This window comes from Paroedura picta, chromosome 14 (assembly GCF_049243985.1).
Source record: "Paroedura picta isolate Pp20150507F chromosome 14, Ppicta_v3.0, whole genome shotgun sequence".
NCBI classification, from domain to species: domain Eukaryota; kingdom Metazoa; phylum Chordata; class Lepidosauria; order Squamata; family Gekkonidae; genus Paroedura; species Paroedura picta.
In genome coordinates, this window is record NC_135382.1 from 17,766,849 (window position 1) to 17,788,678 (window position 21,830).

The window sequence follows — 21,830 nt, forward strand, 5'->3', positions numbered from 1 at the left end:
TCACAAGTCCAACTTTACTTGGTTTGGTGACCCATCCAGATCTGACCCAAGGTTTTTGGCTCCCTAGACAACTATGACCTTGGTCTAATTCAACATTGCATTTTTGACAGGGGCTAAACAAATGGTTTTGAGAAACCAACAGACACTCGCCCACACTCTGAGTACTGTGTTCAGTTTTGGGCACCCCATTTGAAGAGGGATGTAGACAAACTGGAGCGTGTCCAGAGGAGGGCAACAAAGATGGTGAGGGGTTTGGAGACCAAGACGTATGAGGAAAGGTTGGGAGAGCTTGGTCTCTTTAGCCTAGAGAGGATATAACTGAGAGGGGATCTGATAAATAAAATAAATAACAATCTTAAAGTATTTTAAAAGCTGCTATATAGAGGATGGAGCATAGTTGTTCTCTCTTGCCCCTGAGGGATGGACCAGAACCAATGGGATGAAATTAATTCAAAAGAAATTCTGTCTAAACATCCAGAAGAAGTTCCTGACAGTTAGAGTGGTTTCTCAGTGGAACAGGCTTCCTCAGGAGGTGGTGGGTTATCCATCTTTGGAAATTTTTAAACAGAGGCTGGATAGCCATTTGACGGAGAGGCTGATTCTGTGAAGGCTCAAGGGGGTGGCAGGTTACAGTGGATGAGCGATAGGGTTGTGAGTTTCCTGCATTGTGTTGAGAGTTGGACTAGATGACTCAGGAGGTCCCTTCCAACTCTGTTATTCTAGGATTCTATGATCTCACAAAGGACGCAGCTATGCCCAATATATAGTTGTCCATCACCACTCCTGGTGAAATATGAAGGGGCGCTTTCTGGGAGTGACACAATGTCCCAACATCACCCAAAATTGACACTGGGACATCAGAACCATCAGGGGATGACGCTCTGGCCTTGGGGCAAAGCTCTATGGTAGAATTTGATTTTTACCATGGAGTTTTGACCAAAAACCAGAGCGCCACACCCCTCTGAAGACCCTGTCACTTCCGGGCAATGTCCGCACACTGTGTCCGAATGTCACTTGCTTGAGACTCATAGTGGGGTAGGGTTTCCAGGTCTACTGGTTTGGGCAGAGATTCCCGATTTTCAAGATGCACCTCACCACCACCCCCCGCCCCCCATTTCCAAACTTTCTCTAGGCTCTGTTATCTAACTTGGTAGCACCTTTTACAAGATAGTACACAGCTATTGATATGTGTGTGTGTGTGTCTGTAAGGTGCCATTAAGTCACAACCTATTTACGGTGACCCCAGCTTTCAAGCCAAAGGAGAAGCAGAGGTGGTTTGCCACGGCCTTCCTCTTCATTGTTTTCATTAGTGAGAGCCAGTTTGGTGTAGTGGTTGGGAGTGTTGACTTCTAATCTGGCATGCCAGGTTCGATTCTGCGCTCCCCCACATGCAGCCAGCGGGGTGACCTTGGCCTCACTACAGTACCGATAAAGCTTTTCTGACCGAGCAGTAATATCAGGGCCCTCTCAGCCTCACCCACCTCACAGGGTGTCTGTTGTGGGGAGATGAAAGGGAAGGCAACTGTAAGCTGCTTTGAGCCTCCTTCAGGTAGAGAAAAGTGGCATATTCTTCTTCTTCTTCTTCTTCTTTCCAAGGGCTAACCAGGACTGACCCTGTTTAGCTTCCAGGTTCTGACCAGATCAGGCCTGCCAAGCCGCCTTCCCTCCCCTCAGCTATTGATAGGTTATCATTATCTATAAAGTGACGTCTTTTAAGAAACTCCCACAGTGGTTGCTTAATTGCTGATCTTCAAAAACTCATGCTTGGCATGGCTGAGAAATAATATACCCGTATTTGTGATGCCATTTCATGCTAACATTTAAAAAAATATGACCAAGATTTTAAAACCAATCACCTTAGGGCAACAGCCAGCCTATCCTGTCTTTTGACTAGTTATTTAACAACATGAAAGGGACATCACTCTGATGTTTTTGGACATTGTTAATGGATCTAGGTTTGCTGAAATAATTGAACTGAGCCTGAAAGGAACCAAGCAGACTCCATCCCTGTGTCCATCTGGGTAACAGAAGCACAGATCTCACCTTTGTGATTATTTTCCCGGGGAAACTGGTACTTTAATTCATATTTTATTAGAGTGTCCCCTTTATATTTATATTACCCTTAGAAATAGGGTTTTAACACAGCCTGTGGATAATTTTATATTTTTGTTTCATCACAAGTTAGTTTTACTCCTTTTGTCTCTGACAGATGCCTTAACTTGAATCTTGCGGTTTTCCACTGGTTTTAGTGGTGAGACCCGATAATGCAACTTAACAGAACAGTTTGTGTCTGAGGAAGTGTGCATGCACATGAAAGCTAATCCCTTAAATAAAATTTCATTGGTCTTACAGGTAGACTCAAACTTTGTCTCACCTAACAGAAGGGGGGGAGTTCATATCTGAAATTTTATTTTTATTTAAGAAAAAAGAAAATAAATGAACATACAAATTATTATAACGCTTGTATTATAGTGTTGTTTGTTATGTTCTCTGTTTATAGCCATTGTTCTTATCACTTAATAACAATTCTTTCAATTTTGATAAGATCTTAATCCAAAACACTCAGCCTTTCCTCATACAAACAAACAAAAAAATCTTGATTACAATTTTTTAAAATTCTAGTATGAACTTGATTTAAACCTGCCTTTTCTCATAATCATATTTCCAAATAAAAATATATTTAACTGCCACTTTTAACAACAGATTTTATATAATTGATCGTTTTCTTGGCAAGAGAAACTTCCCTACAGAAGGGTTTTCGATTGCTTAGCCTTAGAACTTTTAGTCAAGGTGCTTAAAGGAAAAGGGAGAGGAGGGAAAGAAAGGGAAGGCAATGAGGGAAGGGGAGGAGAGGAGAGGGAAGGGAGGGGAGGGGACTAGAGGAGAGGAGAGAGGAGAGGATGGAGGGAAAGATCCGAGATTCAAAAACTGCAAGCTCCCATAGAGGGGGAGGGAAGAATTACACATAAGAAAATGTCTTTAGCTTCTCATGCAGCTTTGAATCTCTCGTGATGCCTCTGCTTTGAATGCCTGCAGACGATAGGAGCATAATTGTGAGCTCCTTAGCCATGCTACAACAGCACTCCTGCCTGTCATTTTAGAACAGCCAGAAAAGGGCAAAGGAAGGCATGATTAAATTGGTGCGATCGTTGTTTGCCAGAGGAAGTTGCTCCTGTCATTGCATTTGGGTTCGTTAATGATCAACACTTCTTGGCACTTGGCAAAAATGATCCGTTCCTTGGCAAAGTGGCTAAGATATCCTAAAGGGCATCTGCATGCAGTTTGATAAGGCCGAGTTCTCCCGCTGAAAGCAAATTGAAATATCAGGAACATTAAATACTAACCATGTCAGGCTGGAACATGACATGGAAAAAAAAAATAAGTAGCTGCCCTTAGTCCTGGCAAAACTTTTGTTTTCATCAGTTACACTGGTAACTGAGCCCAAATCACTAATCCAAAGAAGAGGCTATCTGTTGCATCTCTGCAGGAGTACACTGTTCTGGCCATGCCTTCTCCCAGTTAACAGTGCAGTTACTCATTCAGAAACACCTTCAAAAATTGACTCTATCCACACTTGGGCCATTTACGCACTGGAGGTTTCATGCCAGGCTGCAGGCTGGAGTTTTAGTCGTGGCAGGTTGCCCCACCTCTTCCTGCACCCACACGGGGGAGCATTTGGCCCGGTGCACCTCATCCACCCCCAATTTGTGCTCCTGCATGGGAACTGGGGCTGTGAAGTTCCCAGTGCGTAAACGGTCTTGGTGACCAGTTTCTGAAAGGGGCAAGCCAGACATTGCACACAGGGAGTCACAAAGCCTATGAAAGCAGGCTGTGGGTCAGCCCTCACTTGTGGCCTCCCCTGTCCTTTCCACTGCTCTCTTTTGTATTCTGGAATCGAAAATCTGAGCCTTCCACGTCCGATGGGTGCCAAGGTCATAGTTTGCCTCAGAGGCCCAAAAACTTTGGCCCAGCCCTGGTTTCCATGCCAAATAAATTTGGGCTTCGGGTCAAAGTGCCCAAAAGGGTGGGAACCACTGTCTGGGACTTCTAGGGGCAGCTCCAAAAGGTTGGAAACTGCTGTTCTGAAGCATACTTATCAGCCACCTGTGGCTGCACCTTCTAAGAAAAGATGGGCAACGCTGTCAGTTTCTCTTATTAGACTGATCTCCTAATTAAGGAACTCCCCAATGAGTCTCTAGCCAGCTCCATGGAAAGGGATTTGAAAGACATTCATTCATCCATTTACGGTCATTGACCAACAATAAAAGGCATCCTGTAGGATCAGAATTTCACACACAGTTGGAAGAGACCCCAAAGGACCATCCAGTCCAGCCCCTCACCTTCTCAGAATCACAGCCTCCTGACAGATGCTCATCCAATCTCCTCCTAAAAACTACCATAAGGGGGATCCCACCACCACCCTCTGAGGCAGCATATTCCTTCTACAAAATGCTTTCTAACATGGAAGAAGAAGAGTTGTTCTTTATACCCTGCATTTCACTATCTGAAAGACTTTTAAAATGGCTTACAATCGGCTTCCCTTCCCTTTATAAGTGGAACCTCCGTTCCTGTAATTTGAACCAATTGCTCCTAGTCCTTGGGCCGTTTCCACACTGGGGACTTTGCTACCCTGGCTCCCCAGCGGGCACACAAATCCAGGGCGGATGAGGTGCACCAGGCCAAATGCTCCCCCATACAGGAGCGGGAAGAGGCAAGGCAACCTGCCCCATCTCAAACTCCAGCCTCTAGCCTGGCATGAAGCCCTCAATGCGGAAATGGTAGGACTAAATCTGCAGTAATCAAGATGGCCCCCTCTTCAACATGTCTACTTATTACGTAATTAAATACAGGTCTCCTCTCACCCCTTTCCCTCCTCTTCTCCAAGTGACACTATTGCAACTCGCTCCACCTCTCCTTGTAAGGCCTGGATTCCAACCCTTCGACCATCCTCGGTGCCCTTATCTGAACACAGTTCAACTTGTCAATATCCTTCTTGAAACATGGTGCCCAGAACTATACAATAATATCATATTATATACAATATATACTATCATAAGAACCCTCTGATATGCAATCCGAGCTCCATGTTGTGCTAATCAGGAATCATTGACGTGTATGTGTGTGTGTGTGTGTGTACACACACACAAACACATACATACATAAAACAAAATTTTGTCACAGTGTAGACAATAGGGTTGTCCTTATCAGCAAGTAAAAAGTTGACTAAAAGAATCATCAGACTGTTCAGGGGACCTGGACAACAGAGGCAAAACCAACCCATCTCTAACTTCCCGATATGGCTGGTCTCAACCAGAATCAGGGACTATCCAACTTCTGCAGGGCCTGAAAGATGGAGCTTTTCCGCCAGGCCTCTGATTGAGGCCAGCTAGATATAGCTATAGCAAATATCAGGACTCCCGCCCGCCCCTCTGCCCCCCCTTTCCTCCCCCACTGCTGCCCTGTAGGCTAACATCTGCTGGCTACAACCTGGCCTCAGTCCTCGACAATTGATGCAACAGTGTTAAAATTGGGTTTTTATAAAATTCTATATCATTTTAACCTGGTTTTATTTTATGAAAAAATGGTTTTACCGTGTTTCTAAACTCTGTAAACCGCCTCGAGACGGCTAACCAAGGTGGGCGCTATATGAATCATGAAATAAATAAATAAAATGGCAATACGGTAAAATATGGGTCATTGTTTCAAAGACACCAGAGCTGTGCGGGCAAAAGCCGAGCCTCCATAAACAGGCACTGAAATCTCCCAATAAGCCAAGTTGACAGAAAGGCGTTGAATTAAGCCCTAGAGAAGGCCAAACTGGTCATAGACGTCAGCTATGGCGTGGTAGAAAAAACACCACCCAGTCCCAGTGTGTATTTAGGGGCTAGAAAAGGAAGGCCCCGTTGTCTCCGAGGGACTCGGAAACCCCATATGTGCCGCCCTCACCGCATCTCTCCCACTAGGCCGTGTGCCAAGTCCGTGCCAAGCCAGAATTTAGGGGCACTTAAGGGGAGGATTTAGGAGGGCTGCATTTGCATGATTCTTTCACGTCCTGTGGCAGCAGCATGCCCTGGCAATGAACTCCAGCTGTTCTTTTGAGCCACTGCCTTGTGAAGGAGAAGCGCACAGTCATGGTTCTGACAAGTGAGACTGGTTCTGGTTGCCGCTTAATTCCTTCCTTCAAAGGAAATGTGCCAAGCGCCGTAGCGAAGGCCGAGGCGTTGCCGCAGAAAATATTGAAAAATGTCACTTTCCCAGAACCTTTGGGCAGAGGCTGGGCTGAAAACCTCGGCGAAGTCGGCGCATATCGTCGTGAGAAGCTCCTGTGACCAGCCAGTTCACGCATGCCTATTGATCGCTCATTAACTACAGCGCTCCATCCTGATTCATGCGTTATTCACATAGCAAACAGGGGCAGGGGGAGGATTCTCCACATGAAAGCCTCCTCGTGAGATGCTCTGTTTGCCTGATCTGTGCACATTCCCTCTCTGCTGTTGGGGAGTGAGGTTCTATGCGCCTTGGGGGTAGCGGTAGGATTACCATATTTTGAAAAGCAAAAAAAAAAAAAGGATGCATTTCCTAACGAATTCAAACAAGTGAGGATGCTAACAAATTTCATTTTTAGAATCCCCTGCGTTTAAGCTTTGGCCCTAACTAGGAATGCTCCAAATTTTCCAACCCAGAAAGGGGACATTTTCATCAGTTTTTTACAATGAGCCCAAAAGAAGAGCTGGGTTTTTTTGTACCCCACTATTTACTATCCAAAGGAGCCTCAAAGCAGCTTACAAGCACTTTCCCCTTCCTCTCCCCTTAATAGGCACCCTGTGAGGTGGGTGGGGCTGAGAGAGCTCTGAGAAAATCATGATTGGCTTCAGGTCACCCAGCTGGCTGCATGGAGATTTCATTTTGCTGTTTATAGAGTGAAAGGACTACATGGATAGTCCCTGAGTTGGATATCCCAGGCTAGCCAGCACAGTGTAGTGGTTAAGAGTGGTGGCCTCTGATCTGGAGAACTGGGTTTGATTCCCCGCTCCTCCTCCACAGGCAGCCAGTTGTGTGACTCTGGGCCAGTCACAGTTCTCTCAGAGCTCCCTCAGCCTCACCCACCTCACAGGGTGTCTGTTGAGGGGAGAGGAAGGGAAAGCGATTGTAAGCCACTTTGAGAGTCCTTCAGGTAGTAAAAAGCAGGGTGCAAAAAAAAAAAAAAACAGCTCTTCTTCTAGCCAAAATGTTCAGCCTGGAGAAGAGAAGGTTGAGAGGGGACATGATTAATCACTTTAAGTATCTGAAAGGTTGTCCCTTGGAGGAGGGAAGGAAGCAGTTCACACTGGCAACAGAGTAATGGGTTTAAACTATGTGTAGAATGGTACCGTGTAGAATGATATTGGGGGGGGGGATTCAGGAGTAGTTCAGCAGTGGAACCGACTGGCTAAAGAAGTGGTGGGCTCCCCCTCACTGGGGGTCTTCAGGCAGCGGCTGGACAGATACTTGTTATGGATTCTTTAGGATGATCCTGCATTGAGCAGGGGGTTGGAACTTGGAATAGATGGCGTTCTTGGCCCCTTCCAATTCTACATCAGCCATTTCATGTAGGCCTTTCTGTTTTCAAAGCACATGCCCTTCGTACCAGGAGCATCTTGTGCACATGTACACAGACTGTGAACATGAGCACACAACTCAGAACTCTATAATATGTAGAATGTTATGACAGATAAGAGGGCAATCAGAAGGTAAATGGTGGTCTGCTAACCAATTTCTGGGTGACCGTCATTGGCCTGCTAGGTTCTGGGGCTCTTGCAAACGAAAACCTACTGTGGATAGATCTGCTCCAGCAAAATTTCTGACCAGGTGCGTTAAGGGAGATGTCATAGCTCCCCATTTTATTCTTTTAGCACATATGTCCTGCATTGCTCCTGAAACTGCCAAGACCACAGTGTTCTCCTTTTTACATGAATACAACATGTAGCAGCTGCCTATAGGAAAGTCAGGCAGCCATCTGCTTATGCAGAAGCCTACCAAAGGTCGATGCAGGAGCACCATTGGAAGTAGGCTTGTGCACCAGGGGCCCGATCCGGACCGATTCAGCTTCGGTGCCCATTAAGTTCAGTGGTGCCATTTAATGGGCACTGAAGCTAAATCTGTCCGGATCAGGCCCCTGGTGCACAACCTAATTGGAAGGTACCTAAACTCGTATCCTAATCCTGAAGAAGCCAACCCATTCACGTCCACCAGTCCTGGGTACTGTTCTTGGTCACAGTTGAATATCGAGGGAGCGAAGGATAGCTGGGAACTGGCACCAAGGTTGGGTGTTGTTTTGTTGTTGTTGCCCTGAACAAGGCACAGCACTGCTGAGGCCCTGCTGTGAATGAGCACCCTCCTAATTTTTTGCTGTTCCCATCAGTCACCTTGGTGGCTTGGCCAGAGAACTTTCCTTGACTGACATAGGCAAGTAGGTTGATAACCACAGTCCTGGAATTGGGGGTTGATGCAGAGCTAGGTTCTGGTTTCATCAATGTCAGATGAGCCAAAGCGGTGATGGAAATCCTTCTTGGAGAGGAACAGGCAGGCACAACCTCAGAACAAGTTTTATACCCATCATGAAAGGCACCTGTGCTCACCCCACACACACACACACACACACATTCCCAAGTCCTGAAGCTATTAAGCAAACAGTAATATTTCATAACAACTGCAGTTATGAAAACCAGTAGTGGAAATAATAGGGAATATGTAATTTTGTTTCTGTTTTGATGGTTAAAACCCCTCACTCCTCAGTACAGCTTTTCATCTTAAGGATCTCTGCACACTTTCCAAGTGATGTGGCATTCATTTTCGTTGCATTACTAATTAGGCGTGTGCATTCAGTTCACCTGAACCAAAACAAATTCTGAATTCTTAAGCTGAATGCAGACATTTTTCAGGCTTCATGAAACCCCAGAAGTGGTGCAATCGTGCAGAATATAGTTGGGCAGCTTAGCGGTGTACATGCTCAACCCTTCCTAACCTTCCAGGCCCATCACTGGCCATGGGGGAGGGTCAACATGACCATATATGGCAGGGGTAGTCAACCTGTGGTCCTCCAGATGTCCATGGACTACAATTCCCATGAGCCCCTGCCAGCGTTTGCTGGCAGGGGCTCATGGGAATTGTAGTCCATGGACATCTGGAGGACCACAGGTTGACTACCCCTAATATATGGTCACACCACCCGATAACTGTTTAACAAATTTTTAAAATGTATTTAAAATTAATTATCTCCTTCCAGGGCTGTCAAGAAGCCCCAGGGTTTCATGGAACCCTGGTTGACAAAGCCTGATCTATAAAGATCACTTTATAGCCATCTGCATACTGAATTAATGAATCAAGTTATGATTTGTATGTTTGGAATTTCCCCACAAAGGTTCCTTTAACCAAGCGATGGCTCTGCTTTTATTGAAACTCGTAGAAAAGCTCTGAGCCCCCCCACTCCCCCCCAAAGTGACCACGATGGAAGCACAACAAATATGTGGATCCTCCTAAAAGCTGGAATCACAAACAACCCTATTTATCAGGGGAAATAATCTTTTAAACCCAGGCATAGATCTGTCTTCCCTTCCCCACTCCCTTCATATACCCCCAAAGGAGAAACCCCCGGCAACAAAGAGCCAAGCCTGAGGGGGAGGAAACAGGATTTGTGCGCTGAAACAGGAAAGGTAGATGGAAATGAAAACAAATGAAGGGATATCCAACATAAAATGGAGCCAGTCCCCAGTCTCCAAGGTTCTAACACCTGACCTAAGAATCAGTGGGTGTATTTGGGATAAAGGAAGGGAGGGCAGGAAAATGAGGGAGTTTCATAGATAAGTTTGGTGGAATGAAAACAAACAGCTGTGGTGGAGAAACTAAACCAAGATAATCGCAGGCAGTATAATTCCCCTTCCCTCCCCCCCAGGCTTATGTGACTTCTGTATGTCAGAACTGTAGCCTTGTCACTAAAAGAAAAACACTAAAAGCCTTGTCACTAAAAGAAAAACACTGCATTTGTATAATAGTTATTATACACCCCCTTACATAAAACTCTTACAAATGAGATTATTATACCAGTTAACGTGATGCCATGGCATAAATGCAGGCAGGTATTCAACCTAATTGTGACGTGATCACTCCTTTTTTTGAAAAAGGCAGATTTTTGGGAATGGGGGGAAGACGGTGAGAAGGAAAGGGTTGTTCCCAAACAGCTCAAAATGTCGGGTGCGGGGAAAACCCCAATTGCATTCATTTCCTCATTGGGCAACGTTGAATTAGATCCTGTTAGACCTCACTTTAAAAAATGAAAACCAGTTTTCTGGGGATCTCTATGCTGTGGGGCAAGAGAGGGGGCAATTCGGGTCTTTGCCCGAACGGGCGAATTTCAGTGTGGAAATGGACGAAAAACCCGGCCCTTTAAAAATGCAAATCCAAACGATACCCCTAGTGTGGAAACAGACATGAGCCTGGCCAGGGGACAACACTGCAGCTAGAAGCACAGTTGGGGTCAGATTGCAGAAGGGACCGGCAAGGATCCATCTGGCCCAAGAGAGCCTTGAACTCTGGTTTAGCTCTTCAGCGGGAGCAACTTGTAATTTGGGAAACAGCTAAGCTCCCCAGCTCGCCATCTCATTGGCTCAGGTGTCTCTCTGGCCAGTGCCTGCTTTGCCTCCAACCAGCGTCCTCGATAAGCAGTTTCCAGGGGTGAAGGACAGAATGTTTGTGCCGTGTGTCCATGCCAGGAAACCTTCGCTCTATCTTTGTGCCCATGTTGCTTGAAGTGTCCTGTCAACAAAGCCCTCTACGTCTCACTCCCTTGACGTGCAAGCAGGACTCTTCTCTTTGGTTCTCACGCGTCATGCGTGACATTTCCACACCAGCAGCAATGTGGTCTAAGCCAGAAATATTATATCGGTAGGTACGGTGACATGATTTCTGATGGAATGATCATTTAATGGGAAACAAATGAGAAATAAAATGGTTCTGCTGTATACTTTTTAAATCCATTCCAGTTCTATACTGCCTTCCTCCCCTGCGGGGTTGCAAAGCTGCTAACTTTATTCTCATCTCCTCTGTTTCATTCACACACCAACCTTGTGAGGTAGGCTAGACGGAAAGAATGCGACTGGCCCAAGGTCATGGATTTGCAGCCAGTCTCAATGGGACCATTTGTGTACAAGAACATACACACACACACCGTTGGCCTTCTCAAATAATTGAACAAGCAAGAGCTGCATCTGGTGAAGGAGACCCCCATTCTCAGACTCTTTGGGAAAAATAGAATCATAAATGCCCTGTTGGATGAGACCACCAAACATAGAAAAGGAAGTCCTGTTCCTCCTCTTCTGTAATCTTGAAAGTAATCTGAGCCAGCATGGTGTAGTGGTTAAGAGTGGCAGACTCTAATCTGGAGAACTGGGTCTTCCACATGCAGCCAGCTGGGTGACCTTGGGCCAGTCACAGTCCTGTTAGAGCTGTTCTCACAGAACAGTTCTTTCAAGAGTTCTCTCAGCCCCACCTACCACATAGGGTGTCTCTTTTGGGGAATGGAAGGCAATTGTAAGCTGCTTTGACACTCCTTTGGGCAGTGAAAAGCAGGGTATAAAAAACAACTCTTCTTCTTTTACCATCTCCACTCCCGGGGTCAATACATGTTAGCAGCACAACAACTATGCTGTGCTTTCACATTTCTGCAGCTCAGTGGCTTCAGGGGACGTCAGGCCTGCCATGCATGTGAATGCCACCTGTGCAATAAATCATTCTCATGGGGAAAACAGACTGTCAAAAGCAACATTAAGGAAGTATAAGATAACTTGGTCAGGGATATGCCAAACGTCTGGGGGGAAATTGCAGAAATATTTTTGGTATCCCTTCAGCGTGTGTGTTGTATGTTCGGCCCAATCAAGGACCTCCCCGTGTCCCTCAAAACTTTAATTCCAAGTAAAATCCAGCAAACACAGATTCTCCTATCTGAGAAATTTGTTGAAACTCTTTTAACTTAACTAAACACAAAATCCTCCTCATGTTCTGCCTGAGGAATAACTTCTTAAATTTTGATTTAAATGCAGGTGCCGTTCTGGTGATAAATCCATGTAGATTGTTTCGTTCTGTTACGAAAAGTCTGTTTTCTGTACTCTAGCGCAAATGCCCGCCTCAGTCCACAAATCATTGTGGCTTGGAAGCCGCATTTCTAGCCTATCTTTGAAAGAACAAAAACATGGTGTGTCCTCTGGAGCAGACATGCTATGTTCATTTTCAGGAGAGGGAGGAGCAGCTGTTACCAGTGGACAGCTGCCAAAGTTCACCTGTCTCCATGGAGTCTGCACAGAGAGTATCGGGTCTCCACGGGTTTCACAAACCAATTGGCCTAGATCTGTTGCAGAGATGTAACAACTTTTCTTCTTTATTGCCATGCTGAGGAAGAAAACAGAAGCAGTTGCTTGCTAACATCATCAGGTTTGAAAATTAAGACCAATTATGCAATGCTACCAACAGGAGTGTAGCCCTTTTGTTCAGGTGGTTCCTTCATTACAGGTCTGGCTTTGTTCGAGTCATGGCCAATTGTTCTCTGGCTCTCCTTCTGTTTAGCTAAGTTGTTCCAATTTTTTGTATATTTGTTTTTTGAGAAATATCAGGAGAAAAAAGGGCATCTTCCTGAGTTCACCCTCCCCATTCTCCCCCATGGTCTAGTGCCTTGGTGTAGTGGTTAGGAGTGCGGACTTCTAATCTGGCATGCCGGGTTTGATTCTGCACTCCCCCACATGCAGCCAGCTGGGTGACCTGGGGCTCGCCATGGCACTGATAAAACTGTTCTGACCGAGCAGTGATATCAGGGCTCTCTCAGCCTCACCTACCTCACAGGGTGTCTGTTGTGGGGAGAGAAAAGGGAAGCTGCTTTTAGACTCCTTCTGGCAGAGAAAAGCAGCATATAAGAACCAACTCTTCTTCTTCCTTAACCTTGTAAAATATGAATGAATGAATGAATGAATGAATGAATGAATGAATGAATGAATGAATGAATGAATGAATGAATGAATGAATGAATGAATGAATGAATGAATGAAATGGAGGGGAGCCTCTCCAAAAGAGAGCAGGACTCCTTCTTACAGTCTAGATTTCATTCCATGACATGGAAGGCAGTGGAAACGACTATTTTCCATGCAGCCTAGTGGCAGTGGGCATATCTGAGCATGCTTAGCAGCCTCCAGCCCTTGAGAAGGACCATCTCAAGGACATTATAGCCCATGAGCTAATCCAAACAGAAGAACGTTTTGGATTGAAAAAGTGGAACAGTGAAAGCCCATTGCAAACTAAGTCTGAACTTTTAAGGATATTTGAGTTTGGTTAATTTTTTAATTTCTTTTTTTTTGAGGGGGGGGTTTGCTGTCCAGTCACAGCTGACCTATGGTCACCCCGTTGGGTTTTGAAGAAAAGAGCCATTCAGAGGTGGCTTGCCATTGCAAGGTCTCCCATCCAAATGCTGCTTAGTTTCTGAGATACGCGAAGTCCTGGCCTATTCAAATCAGGGTGGATTGGCTGATACAGGGTCAAGAATCCCAACCTGAGATTCACTACCAATCTTTCCTTGCTGCTCCACTCACTTAATGGAGAACTTGTCTGTTTAGTGCTTTTCCCAGCGGAGATTGGGAGTACGAAAGACGACAAAGAACGTGCCATCTTGAAGTGTGTGAATAATCCTAAAACATGACATTTTAGAAGCTTATTTTAAAATGCTTTGGCTCTGTCTTTCTGCCAAGCAACGTACAGGGAAAGTCATTCAAAAGAAATATAAAAATGCAAAAAGCCATACAACATAGGCAGAAATTCTTGCAGTGCCTCGGACACTGAAGAGAGCAGGCCTGAGTAGCTGCTCTCTCTCCATCCTACTAGTAGCAGCAGCAGACTCCTGGAGTAAAATGTTCTCAGGTGCAGGAGGAGGGCAGAGAAAGAAAAGACTTCTTCGTGCTTAATCCTCAAATGGTGCAATCTGTGGGGTTTTTTAGTGTTGTTGTTTTCTGATGGGGAGTAGTGTTCAGGCCCATCCACTGCTTATCATCATCTTCATCATCATCATCATCTTCTTCTTCTTCATCATCATCATCATTAAATTAAATTTTTATACTGCCCTCCCAATCTGGCTCAGGGTGGTGTACAAAATGGGTTAAAATTAACAGTGAATTAAAAACACACAATACATCAATATTAAATAGGACAAAATAAAACATAAATAACAAATTGACAACATTAACAATAAATGTATCCAGATGTTTCACTGCCCATAGATCTCCAGACTGGATGTCACTCAATGGGGGTGTTTCATAAGGGATGACTACAGATGTTATTAAGCCACTGGCCCCACCATAAGCTTGGTGGCAGAGCTCCGTCTTACAGGCCCTGAGGAACGGTGGCAGCTCCGACAGAGCCCAGGTCTCCTCCGGGAGCTCATTCCACCAAGTTGGGGCCAGGACTGACAACATCCTGGGCCTGGTCACGGTGGGGGGACTGTTTCTTCCTGTGCCCCACATGTAGGTCTAGGTAAAATTGGACATGTGCTGATACATTTGTCCCTGATGGGGACCGCGTCAAGGGTGTGCATGGTAAGGCACTGTTTGAAATTGTTTTTCTGAAGGGAGTGTTTCCCTTCAAGGGGGGAATGCATAAGCTGTTCCCCATTCACAATGCCATTAAATGATTACAACAGTGAAAAATAAAGTACGAAGACAAACGGAATAACCTCTCGCGGTCGAAGGCCAAGCTTTCTAAACCGTTTTAGAGGGCCTCCAGATATTTTCTGCCCGCCTGATTCCCTCTCTCTGCTCTCAGCGCTCTTTGTGGCGTGTCAGTTAGACAAGTCGCTCTGCTTTAATTTTGGTTCCGTGTGATCATTTCTTGAAAGATTGTGTTGAGTCACGACTGGCGGCAGACAAACAAGCTTTTCAAGAAGTGGGATGGGTCTTTTCGTTTGGAAGAGGGGGAGAAAAACACCCATGCTGCTTAACCCTTCCAGCTCTGGCATGTCCGAGACTGCCGCTCCATTAAACAGACAGTGAAATTGTTTCCCTCTGTTCTTCTTTGTGTAACTTCGGTTTCAAGCCCCACCTTGCCTGGAATGGGATCACCGTCTCATCTGACCATGTCATTCAGCCCTACTGTTCTCTGTGAAAGCATCAACGTTGCACCCTTCATGGAACATGCCACCCTGTATGTTTCCCAGAGGTGTGTGACAAGCATGGGACACTTTCCTCCTCCCCTCCATACTTTCCACATTTCTATTGGAAGCAGCCTTTTTCAACTTTTTTACCCTTGAGAAACTCCTGAAACATTCTTCAGACTTCGAGAAACCACAGAAGTGGTGGGATTGTGCAGAATCAGGTTGGGAGGTATAGCTGTGTATGTGCTCACCCAAGGCCCCACCCCTTCCCACCCCCTCTGGACCCATCATTGGCCTTGGGGGGGGACAGGACAACATGACCATATCTGGGCGGTCAAGAAATCCCAGGGTTGCATGAGAAAGCCTGACTTAGAGGGCAGAATAAATGAACATTCTACCAACCAGTGGAGGTGACATGCCACAGTTTCTTTGAGGTGTCTTCAAACATTTAAGTGCTGAAGAAGATGCCACATGTAACAGTGTGATTCTGAAGTTGTGCAAATGGCAACAAAGTAGAATTTGGAGCAGAATTCATTTTCCTGAGAGTTTTATGTCTTTTTTAAAAGAGGCAAATTTCTAGCCCTTATGTGCGTAAAGTTAAGCTTCAAACAGTGTGATTCCTGACTGCTGACACTTAGAAACTGGAGGAGTCATCCGGAAGATCTATCTCCAAGGGATAGTATTTCTGCCATTCCTTGTCCCTCCCTGTTGCTTCAAGAAGAAGGAGAAGAGTTGGTTCTTCTATGCCGCTTTTCTCTACCCGAAGGAGGCTCAAAGCGGCTCACAATCGCCTTCCCTTCCTCTCCCCACAACAGACACCCTGTGAGGGAGGTGAGGCTGAGAGAGCCCTGATTTTACTGAAGAAGAAGAAGAGTTGGTTCTTCTATGCCGCTTTTCTCTACCCGAAGGTGTCTCAAAGCGGCTCACAATCGCCTTCCCTTTCCTCTCCCCACAACAGACACCCTGTGAGGTGGGTGAGGCTGAGAGAGCCCTGATATTCCTGCTCGGTCAGAACAGCTTTATCAGCACTGAGGAGAGCCCAAGGTCACCCAGCTGGCTGCATGTGAGGGGAGTGCAGAATCGAACCCGGCATGCCAGATTAGAAGTCCGCACTCCTAACCACTACAGCAAAGTGTACATGCAGGTGGGGTCTTGGTTTCGTGCAGGCGAGGGGCAAGTGGACCCCGAGCTGCTCCTGATTCTCTGGGCAGCCTCTGCCCAGGTGAGACCAGGACTGGATGTGCCAGGGACCGAAGCGTCTCTGAAGCTCTCTAGGCAGCATCCAAAACATGGCGAGGGTCTCGTGCGATAACTGGCAGAAGCCTCAATACTTTGTCCCGTGTGCTGAGAGGCACCGGCAAGCATCTTCCCCTCCTCGTACCCCACACAGCTGCATAAGCATTGTTCTTCCCTGTGGCCATGGCCACATCTAGCGGGGGGGGGGTGTTTCAGGTCACAGCCTTGACCCCTGCTGGTGGTGCCACTGAGGCCTCCAGGTCCCTGTGTGTATGCAGCTGCCAAGGGAGGATGGAGAAGGAGGGGGGGCTGTTGGGGGGCTGTGAGGGGAGACAAGAAGCCTTGAGTCAGGCTGCTGGAAAGTGGGTGGGGGGGGGGAGAAGCCGGCCTAGATCCAGAGCGTGGCCCGAGGAGAGCCTCTGCTTTAGCTGCAATAAGGGGCTTGTTGTATTAGTGCACACCTCTCCCACAGGACGGTTGTCAGGACTGCCAAGCCTGTGTGGGTTAGGGGTTTGTGTCAGGATCTGCCTGGTTGCCATTGCTCTGTGTGTGCCAGCTGCTAGTGTCCCTTGTCCTTTGTATTGTCATGTTCTCAGTGGGGCACGGGTCTGGGAAAGTCAACCGATTGCAGCTGTTTTCATCGCTTTGCATCGCTCCCTCGTTTGTGTCGTCTCATTGCCACATTTCCGCTTGGGAGGATGGAACTGTGGGAGGGGCTGGGCTGGCGTCAGCCTTATTTATTCTGTTTCGTATTTATTTATTGGATTTCTCTACCGCCCTTCCATATGCAAGAGTGATGTGACGTGCATCTGGGCACAGGGCTAGTTTGCACACTTTTTCCTGGGAACAGGAAAGTTGGGGGTGGGGCTTTGCGGGTCATGTTGTTGTTATTGTTGTTGTTGTTGTTTTGATTTATAGCCTGCCTTCCTCCTAAGACTCAAGGCAGGTCGCATAAAACATATCCCCATAAAACCCCAGCCCCCTAAAAACCAAACGTAAGCCCCAAACCTAATTGGGATTAGTTTTAGCAGGAATAATCATGAGATTCGTATCGCTTCCTCAATAAACTGCTTTTGCCACTAATGCCAATTGTGTCTGTTGAAAAAGTCGACAGGGATCTGGAGGAACCTCTCACTAGGATCTAAAAGGTTCAAATGGCCCCTGTGCTGTGGAAGCTGGCTCGGTGACCTTGGGCCAGTCGTGTTCATGCCGTTTATCCTACCTCGTTGGGTTGTTGTATCAGATAGAAGAGTGGAGAATGATCGTAGCTGTTTTTTTTTTTTTTACCTTTGTTGGGGAGAAAGGCAGGTTCTAAATGAAGTAAATAATGTTTGTAAGATACTTTAGACCTGTTGGGAAAGCATTATATCAAATCATAGAATCATAGAATCATAGAGTTGGAAGGGGCCACACAGGCCATCTAGTCCAACCCCCTGCTCAACGCAGGATCAGCCCAGAGCATCCTAAAGCATCCAAGAAAAGTGTGTATCCAACCTTTGCTTGAAGACTGCCAGTGAGGGGGAGCTCACCACCTCCTTAGGCAGCCTATTCCACTGCTGAACTACTCTGACTGTGAAAAATTTTTTCCTGATATCTAGCCTATATCGTTGTACTTGAAGTTTAAACCCATTACTGCGTGTCCTCTCCTCTGCAGCCAACAGAAACAGCATCCTGCCCTCCTCCAAGTGACAACCTTTCAAATACTTAAAGAGATCAAGATGGCTATTAGTCCCATAGGCCCTTAGTATTTATTTCTTATTCATCGTATGGCGGAGCTACACACAGGAAGCATATAAGTATATATCATGTAGTTAGGCAGACAGATTGGGCAATCCTCCCAAATATTAATATCTGAGTTTTCAGTAGCAGCTGGGGAGGCTTCAAAGAGCACCGTCACATCTCCCTGGAAAGCGCGACGCTCACATTCCTGTGACAGATGGGAAATAGTTTGGCAGGCTGCACCACAATCCCATTCGTGACCCAGTATTTGGTCCCACTTAAACAGCAGGTCTGCAGAACGGCCAAAGCTTGTTTGTATTCTGTTAGCCATAGGCCCTTAGTGGACAGGTATCATCTCATCATTTGCATTTTTGTCCACTCTGGTAAATAGTTTTTGGTCAAACAGCAAAATATCCTGTGGGTCCCAAAATGGACCTTGATCCTGCATCCTATATTTCCTTTAGCACTAGTCACAGTTGTTTACAAGGGCTGTTTTCTCCCTGCTTGGGTCGACTTTCTCACTGGCAGATCAGTTGAAGCATTGATCAAATCACATCAAAATCCCAAGATGTCATAGTCCCATTCTATACGGCACTGGTCACACCACACCTGGAGTACTGTGTGCAGTTCTGGAGGCCTCACTTCAAGAAGGACGTAGATAAAATTGAAAGGGTACAGAGAAGAGCGATGAGAATGATCTGGGGCCAAGGGACCAAGCCCTATGAAGATAGGTTGAGGGACTTGGGAATGTTCAGCCTGGAGAAAAGGAGGTTGAGAGGGGACATGATAGCCATCTTTACGTATTTGAAAGGTTGTCACTTGGAGGAGGGCAGGATGCTGTTTCTGTTGGCTGCAGAGGAAAGGACGCGCAGTAATGGGTTTAAACTACAAGTACAAGTACAACAATATAGGCTAGATATCAGGAAAAAAAATTACACAGTCAGAGTAGTTCAGCAGTGGAATAGGCTGCCTAAGGAGGTGGTGAGCTCCCCCTCACTGGCAATCTTCAAGCAAAGGTTGGATACACACTTTTCTTGGATGCTTTAGGATGCTCTGGGCTGATCCTGCGTTGAGCAGGGGGTTGGACTAGATGGCCTGCATGGCCCCTTCCAACTCTATGGTTCTATGAAATCCAGCCATTAAAGTTGGCTGCCCCAAACGAATATAGGTTGTTGGCTGCAAAGCTAAGGGTGTAAACAGCCAATGAACAATGAGGAGAGATTTCTAGAATACTGCTTACACTCTCACCAAACCAGGGATTCTGGATTACCAAGTTGTGTCAGTAAAAACGGTAAGAAACGAGCAAACAGGTGATAAACTATAGTCCTTTGGTTCTTCTTCTAGGTTGCCCAGATTGACCAGAAGCTAGACGATGTCCTGAATGCCCTTCGTTTCCAATTTGGCAAGCACTCATCGGAGAGGCCGTCAGCTTCCGACACCCCAAGGGCCAGGCGGCAACGGTCCTCATCGGATTCTCCCCTAACAAGCCGTAAGATGTGAGAATCGCCGGACAATCTCTCTCCACCATGCTTCCGTTCTTCCAGAAACAGCCGTAGATAATGTTTGGGTCCCAGTTTGCCGCTCATTGAGTGAATCCACAAGCAGAGGGCAGGAGGCGGATCCCCACTGGACTCCTCTCGTAAACCGCAAATGGAATTGACGGGCCCTAGCAACGAATGCCACGAGGGAGCTTAGAGGCTTCCCCCAAGCAGGACCGTTAGTTGGTTCATGAGTCTGGGCAGATTCACGGTTGTGCTCAGTGTCGAGGACAAGAGGTGCTGATACATCAAGAAAAAGCAGGAGCAAACCCAGAGGTCCTCCCTCCTCGTTACCAGATGTGCATTGGGACTCTTTCTTTACATGCTGGTGAACATAATGCAGTCTGCACCTGCTTACGGACTCTGTCTTCTGTTGTTCTGTTCTGTTCCATGGGGGGAAACAGGCATTTGAGGATGGAGGCCAGAGCCAAGACCTGACCTGACCAAACAGTGCCCTGGATTCACATAGTCTCGTTTTTCACTAGTGGGGTAACAGCTGATCCCCTTGTGCAGTTCTGGGTCCTAGGGCAGGAACGTGAGACCCGGTCCTTTGGCCAGAGTTTTCAACCTTTCCAAAGTTGTCTTCTGCTCTGGCACAGAACCCGTGTGTGTGCTGGCACAGATGACCACTCAAAGAGCAAAGGGGACAGGTGATCAACTTTGGTCTGTGTTCTTTCCCCCAGGCATATCTAACACGGGATGGATCATTGGACTGCCAGCAAGAGTTGAGTGTTAGGAGATGGTCAGCTGATGTGTGACTCTCTTTGTAGGGCCCCACTGACCTACTGCATTTGCAGTAAGCCTTTAAGTCCATTTTATTCCTCAATGAAATTTAACGTTCCCCCTTATCTTCCTCTTTGTCAGACATAATGCACAGGAAATGTTCCCTTTCCCTCTATGACGAGGGTCAGGAAACACCTCCTATAGAAAGAGTTTCCCTCTTTAGACCTGGCATGCAACATGGCAGGGCTCCTTGCAGCCACAATATATCAGCTTGTTTTTCTCTCAAGAGAACTGAGGCAAGAGTATGGAGTAATATAAGCTGAAGTTGGTTGCAAATGAGACAGAAGAGGTTTTCCAATGGAGAATCTAGGGTGTAATCTGCCAGGGTTTTTTACCCACTCCCAGATCGACTAAATCCCTGCAGTCTACACTGAATTTGATTTCCATTTTGATTTTGGGTCCTTCAAATTTTCCCTCTGCAACATGAATGATTGATTCGTGGGGACCCTACCTTTCCCTCGCGATATCCTGGAGTGGATATAAGCCTCGATATTTCAAAAACCGCCATGAATAAATGTACAAGTTTTTGTTTTTTTCAAATTAACTCACTGCTCCGTGTCTCAGAGCAAAGCAGTCTCCCCTGATCAGCCAGGGTGTCAGTTCAAAGACTTCCTGGTTACCGGTTGCAAGGCTTCGCTTAAAGTGACTGTGCTCCAGAAGCCCTCACTTCTCTCAGCAGAGATTTGCCTCTTATTTCCCTCTCCTCTGCTGTCTCCAATCCCACTCCCTTGTTCAAGAAAAGAAAGAGACTCCTGCTGCGTTTGGCACCCCTCCCCATTCTGATCTTCCCCAATCAAGTGTAGAACACTTTCTGTTTCAATTGGGGAGGGGGAGAATAGAGGAAGACCCAAGTTCAAATCAACCTGAATTCAGCAGGATCCTCAACGGAATAAACAAAGTAAGTGCAGAATCAGCCCTGGTCTGTACTTTATAGGGCTGTGTGGTGAGACAACAAAACATAACTCCCTCCGCCCAAACAGTTCATTGCTTAATATTGTCTCTCTGCCTGATCCAGACTGAAAAAGGGAACATTCGGGGGGGGGGGGGGGGTTGGCTCTTGACTGCCTTCCCTTGAAGAGCAGGAAAGGGGTTCTCCAGGCAAGGAATTCTTAGGGATGCATCTCTATTAACAGAGCAACACCCAAACTCTTGCTTCCAAGAGGGCTTTTCCAAACATTTATTTGCACCAAACACATTGCTGGCTCACTGGGGAGGAGGGATTCGGCTCCCATTGTTCTGATGCTCTCAGGCTACATCCACGAAGCATGTGTGTGTTGGCGGACAGAGAAGCGGAAGTTGGAGGCAATGGCCATACATCTCCATTTCCATCCACCCAAGCACAAGCGCGCGCACACACACATACACAGAGAGGTTCTCAGGAATACGCAATAGAGGCC

The 21,830-nt window shown here is 46.5% G+C and overlaps 1 protein-coding gene across 2 annotated transcripts in view; it reads left to right on the plus strand.

The window, feature by feature from the left end:
* Window positions 1–21,348, plus strand: part of LOC143823994 (potassium voltage-gated channel subfamily KQT member 1-like) — a 280,017-nt gene extending 258,669 nt beyond the window's left edge. For both annotated transcript variants that reach the window (XM_077310777.1, XM_077310778.1), the window contains one exon: window positions 19,457–21,348. In XM_077310777.1, the coding sequence (XP_077166892.1) occupies window positions 19,457–19,612 (156 nt within the window). In that variant the 3' untranslated portion in view covers window positions 19,613–21,348. The remainder of the gene's footprint in view (window positions 1–19,456) is intronic.
* The last annotated feature ends 482 nt before the right edge of the window (window positions 21,349–21,830 follow it).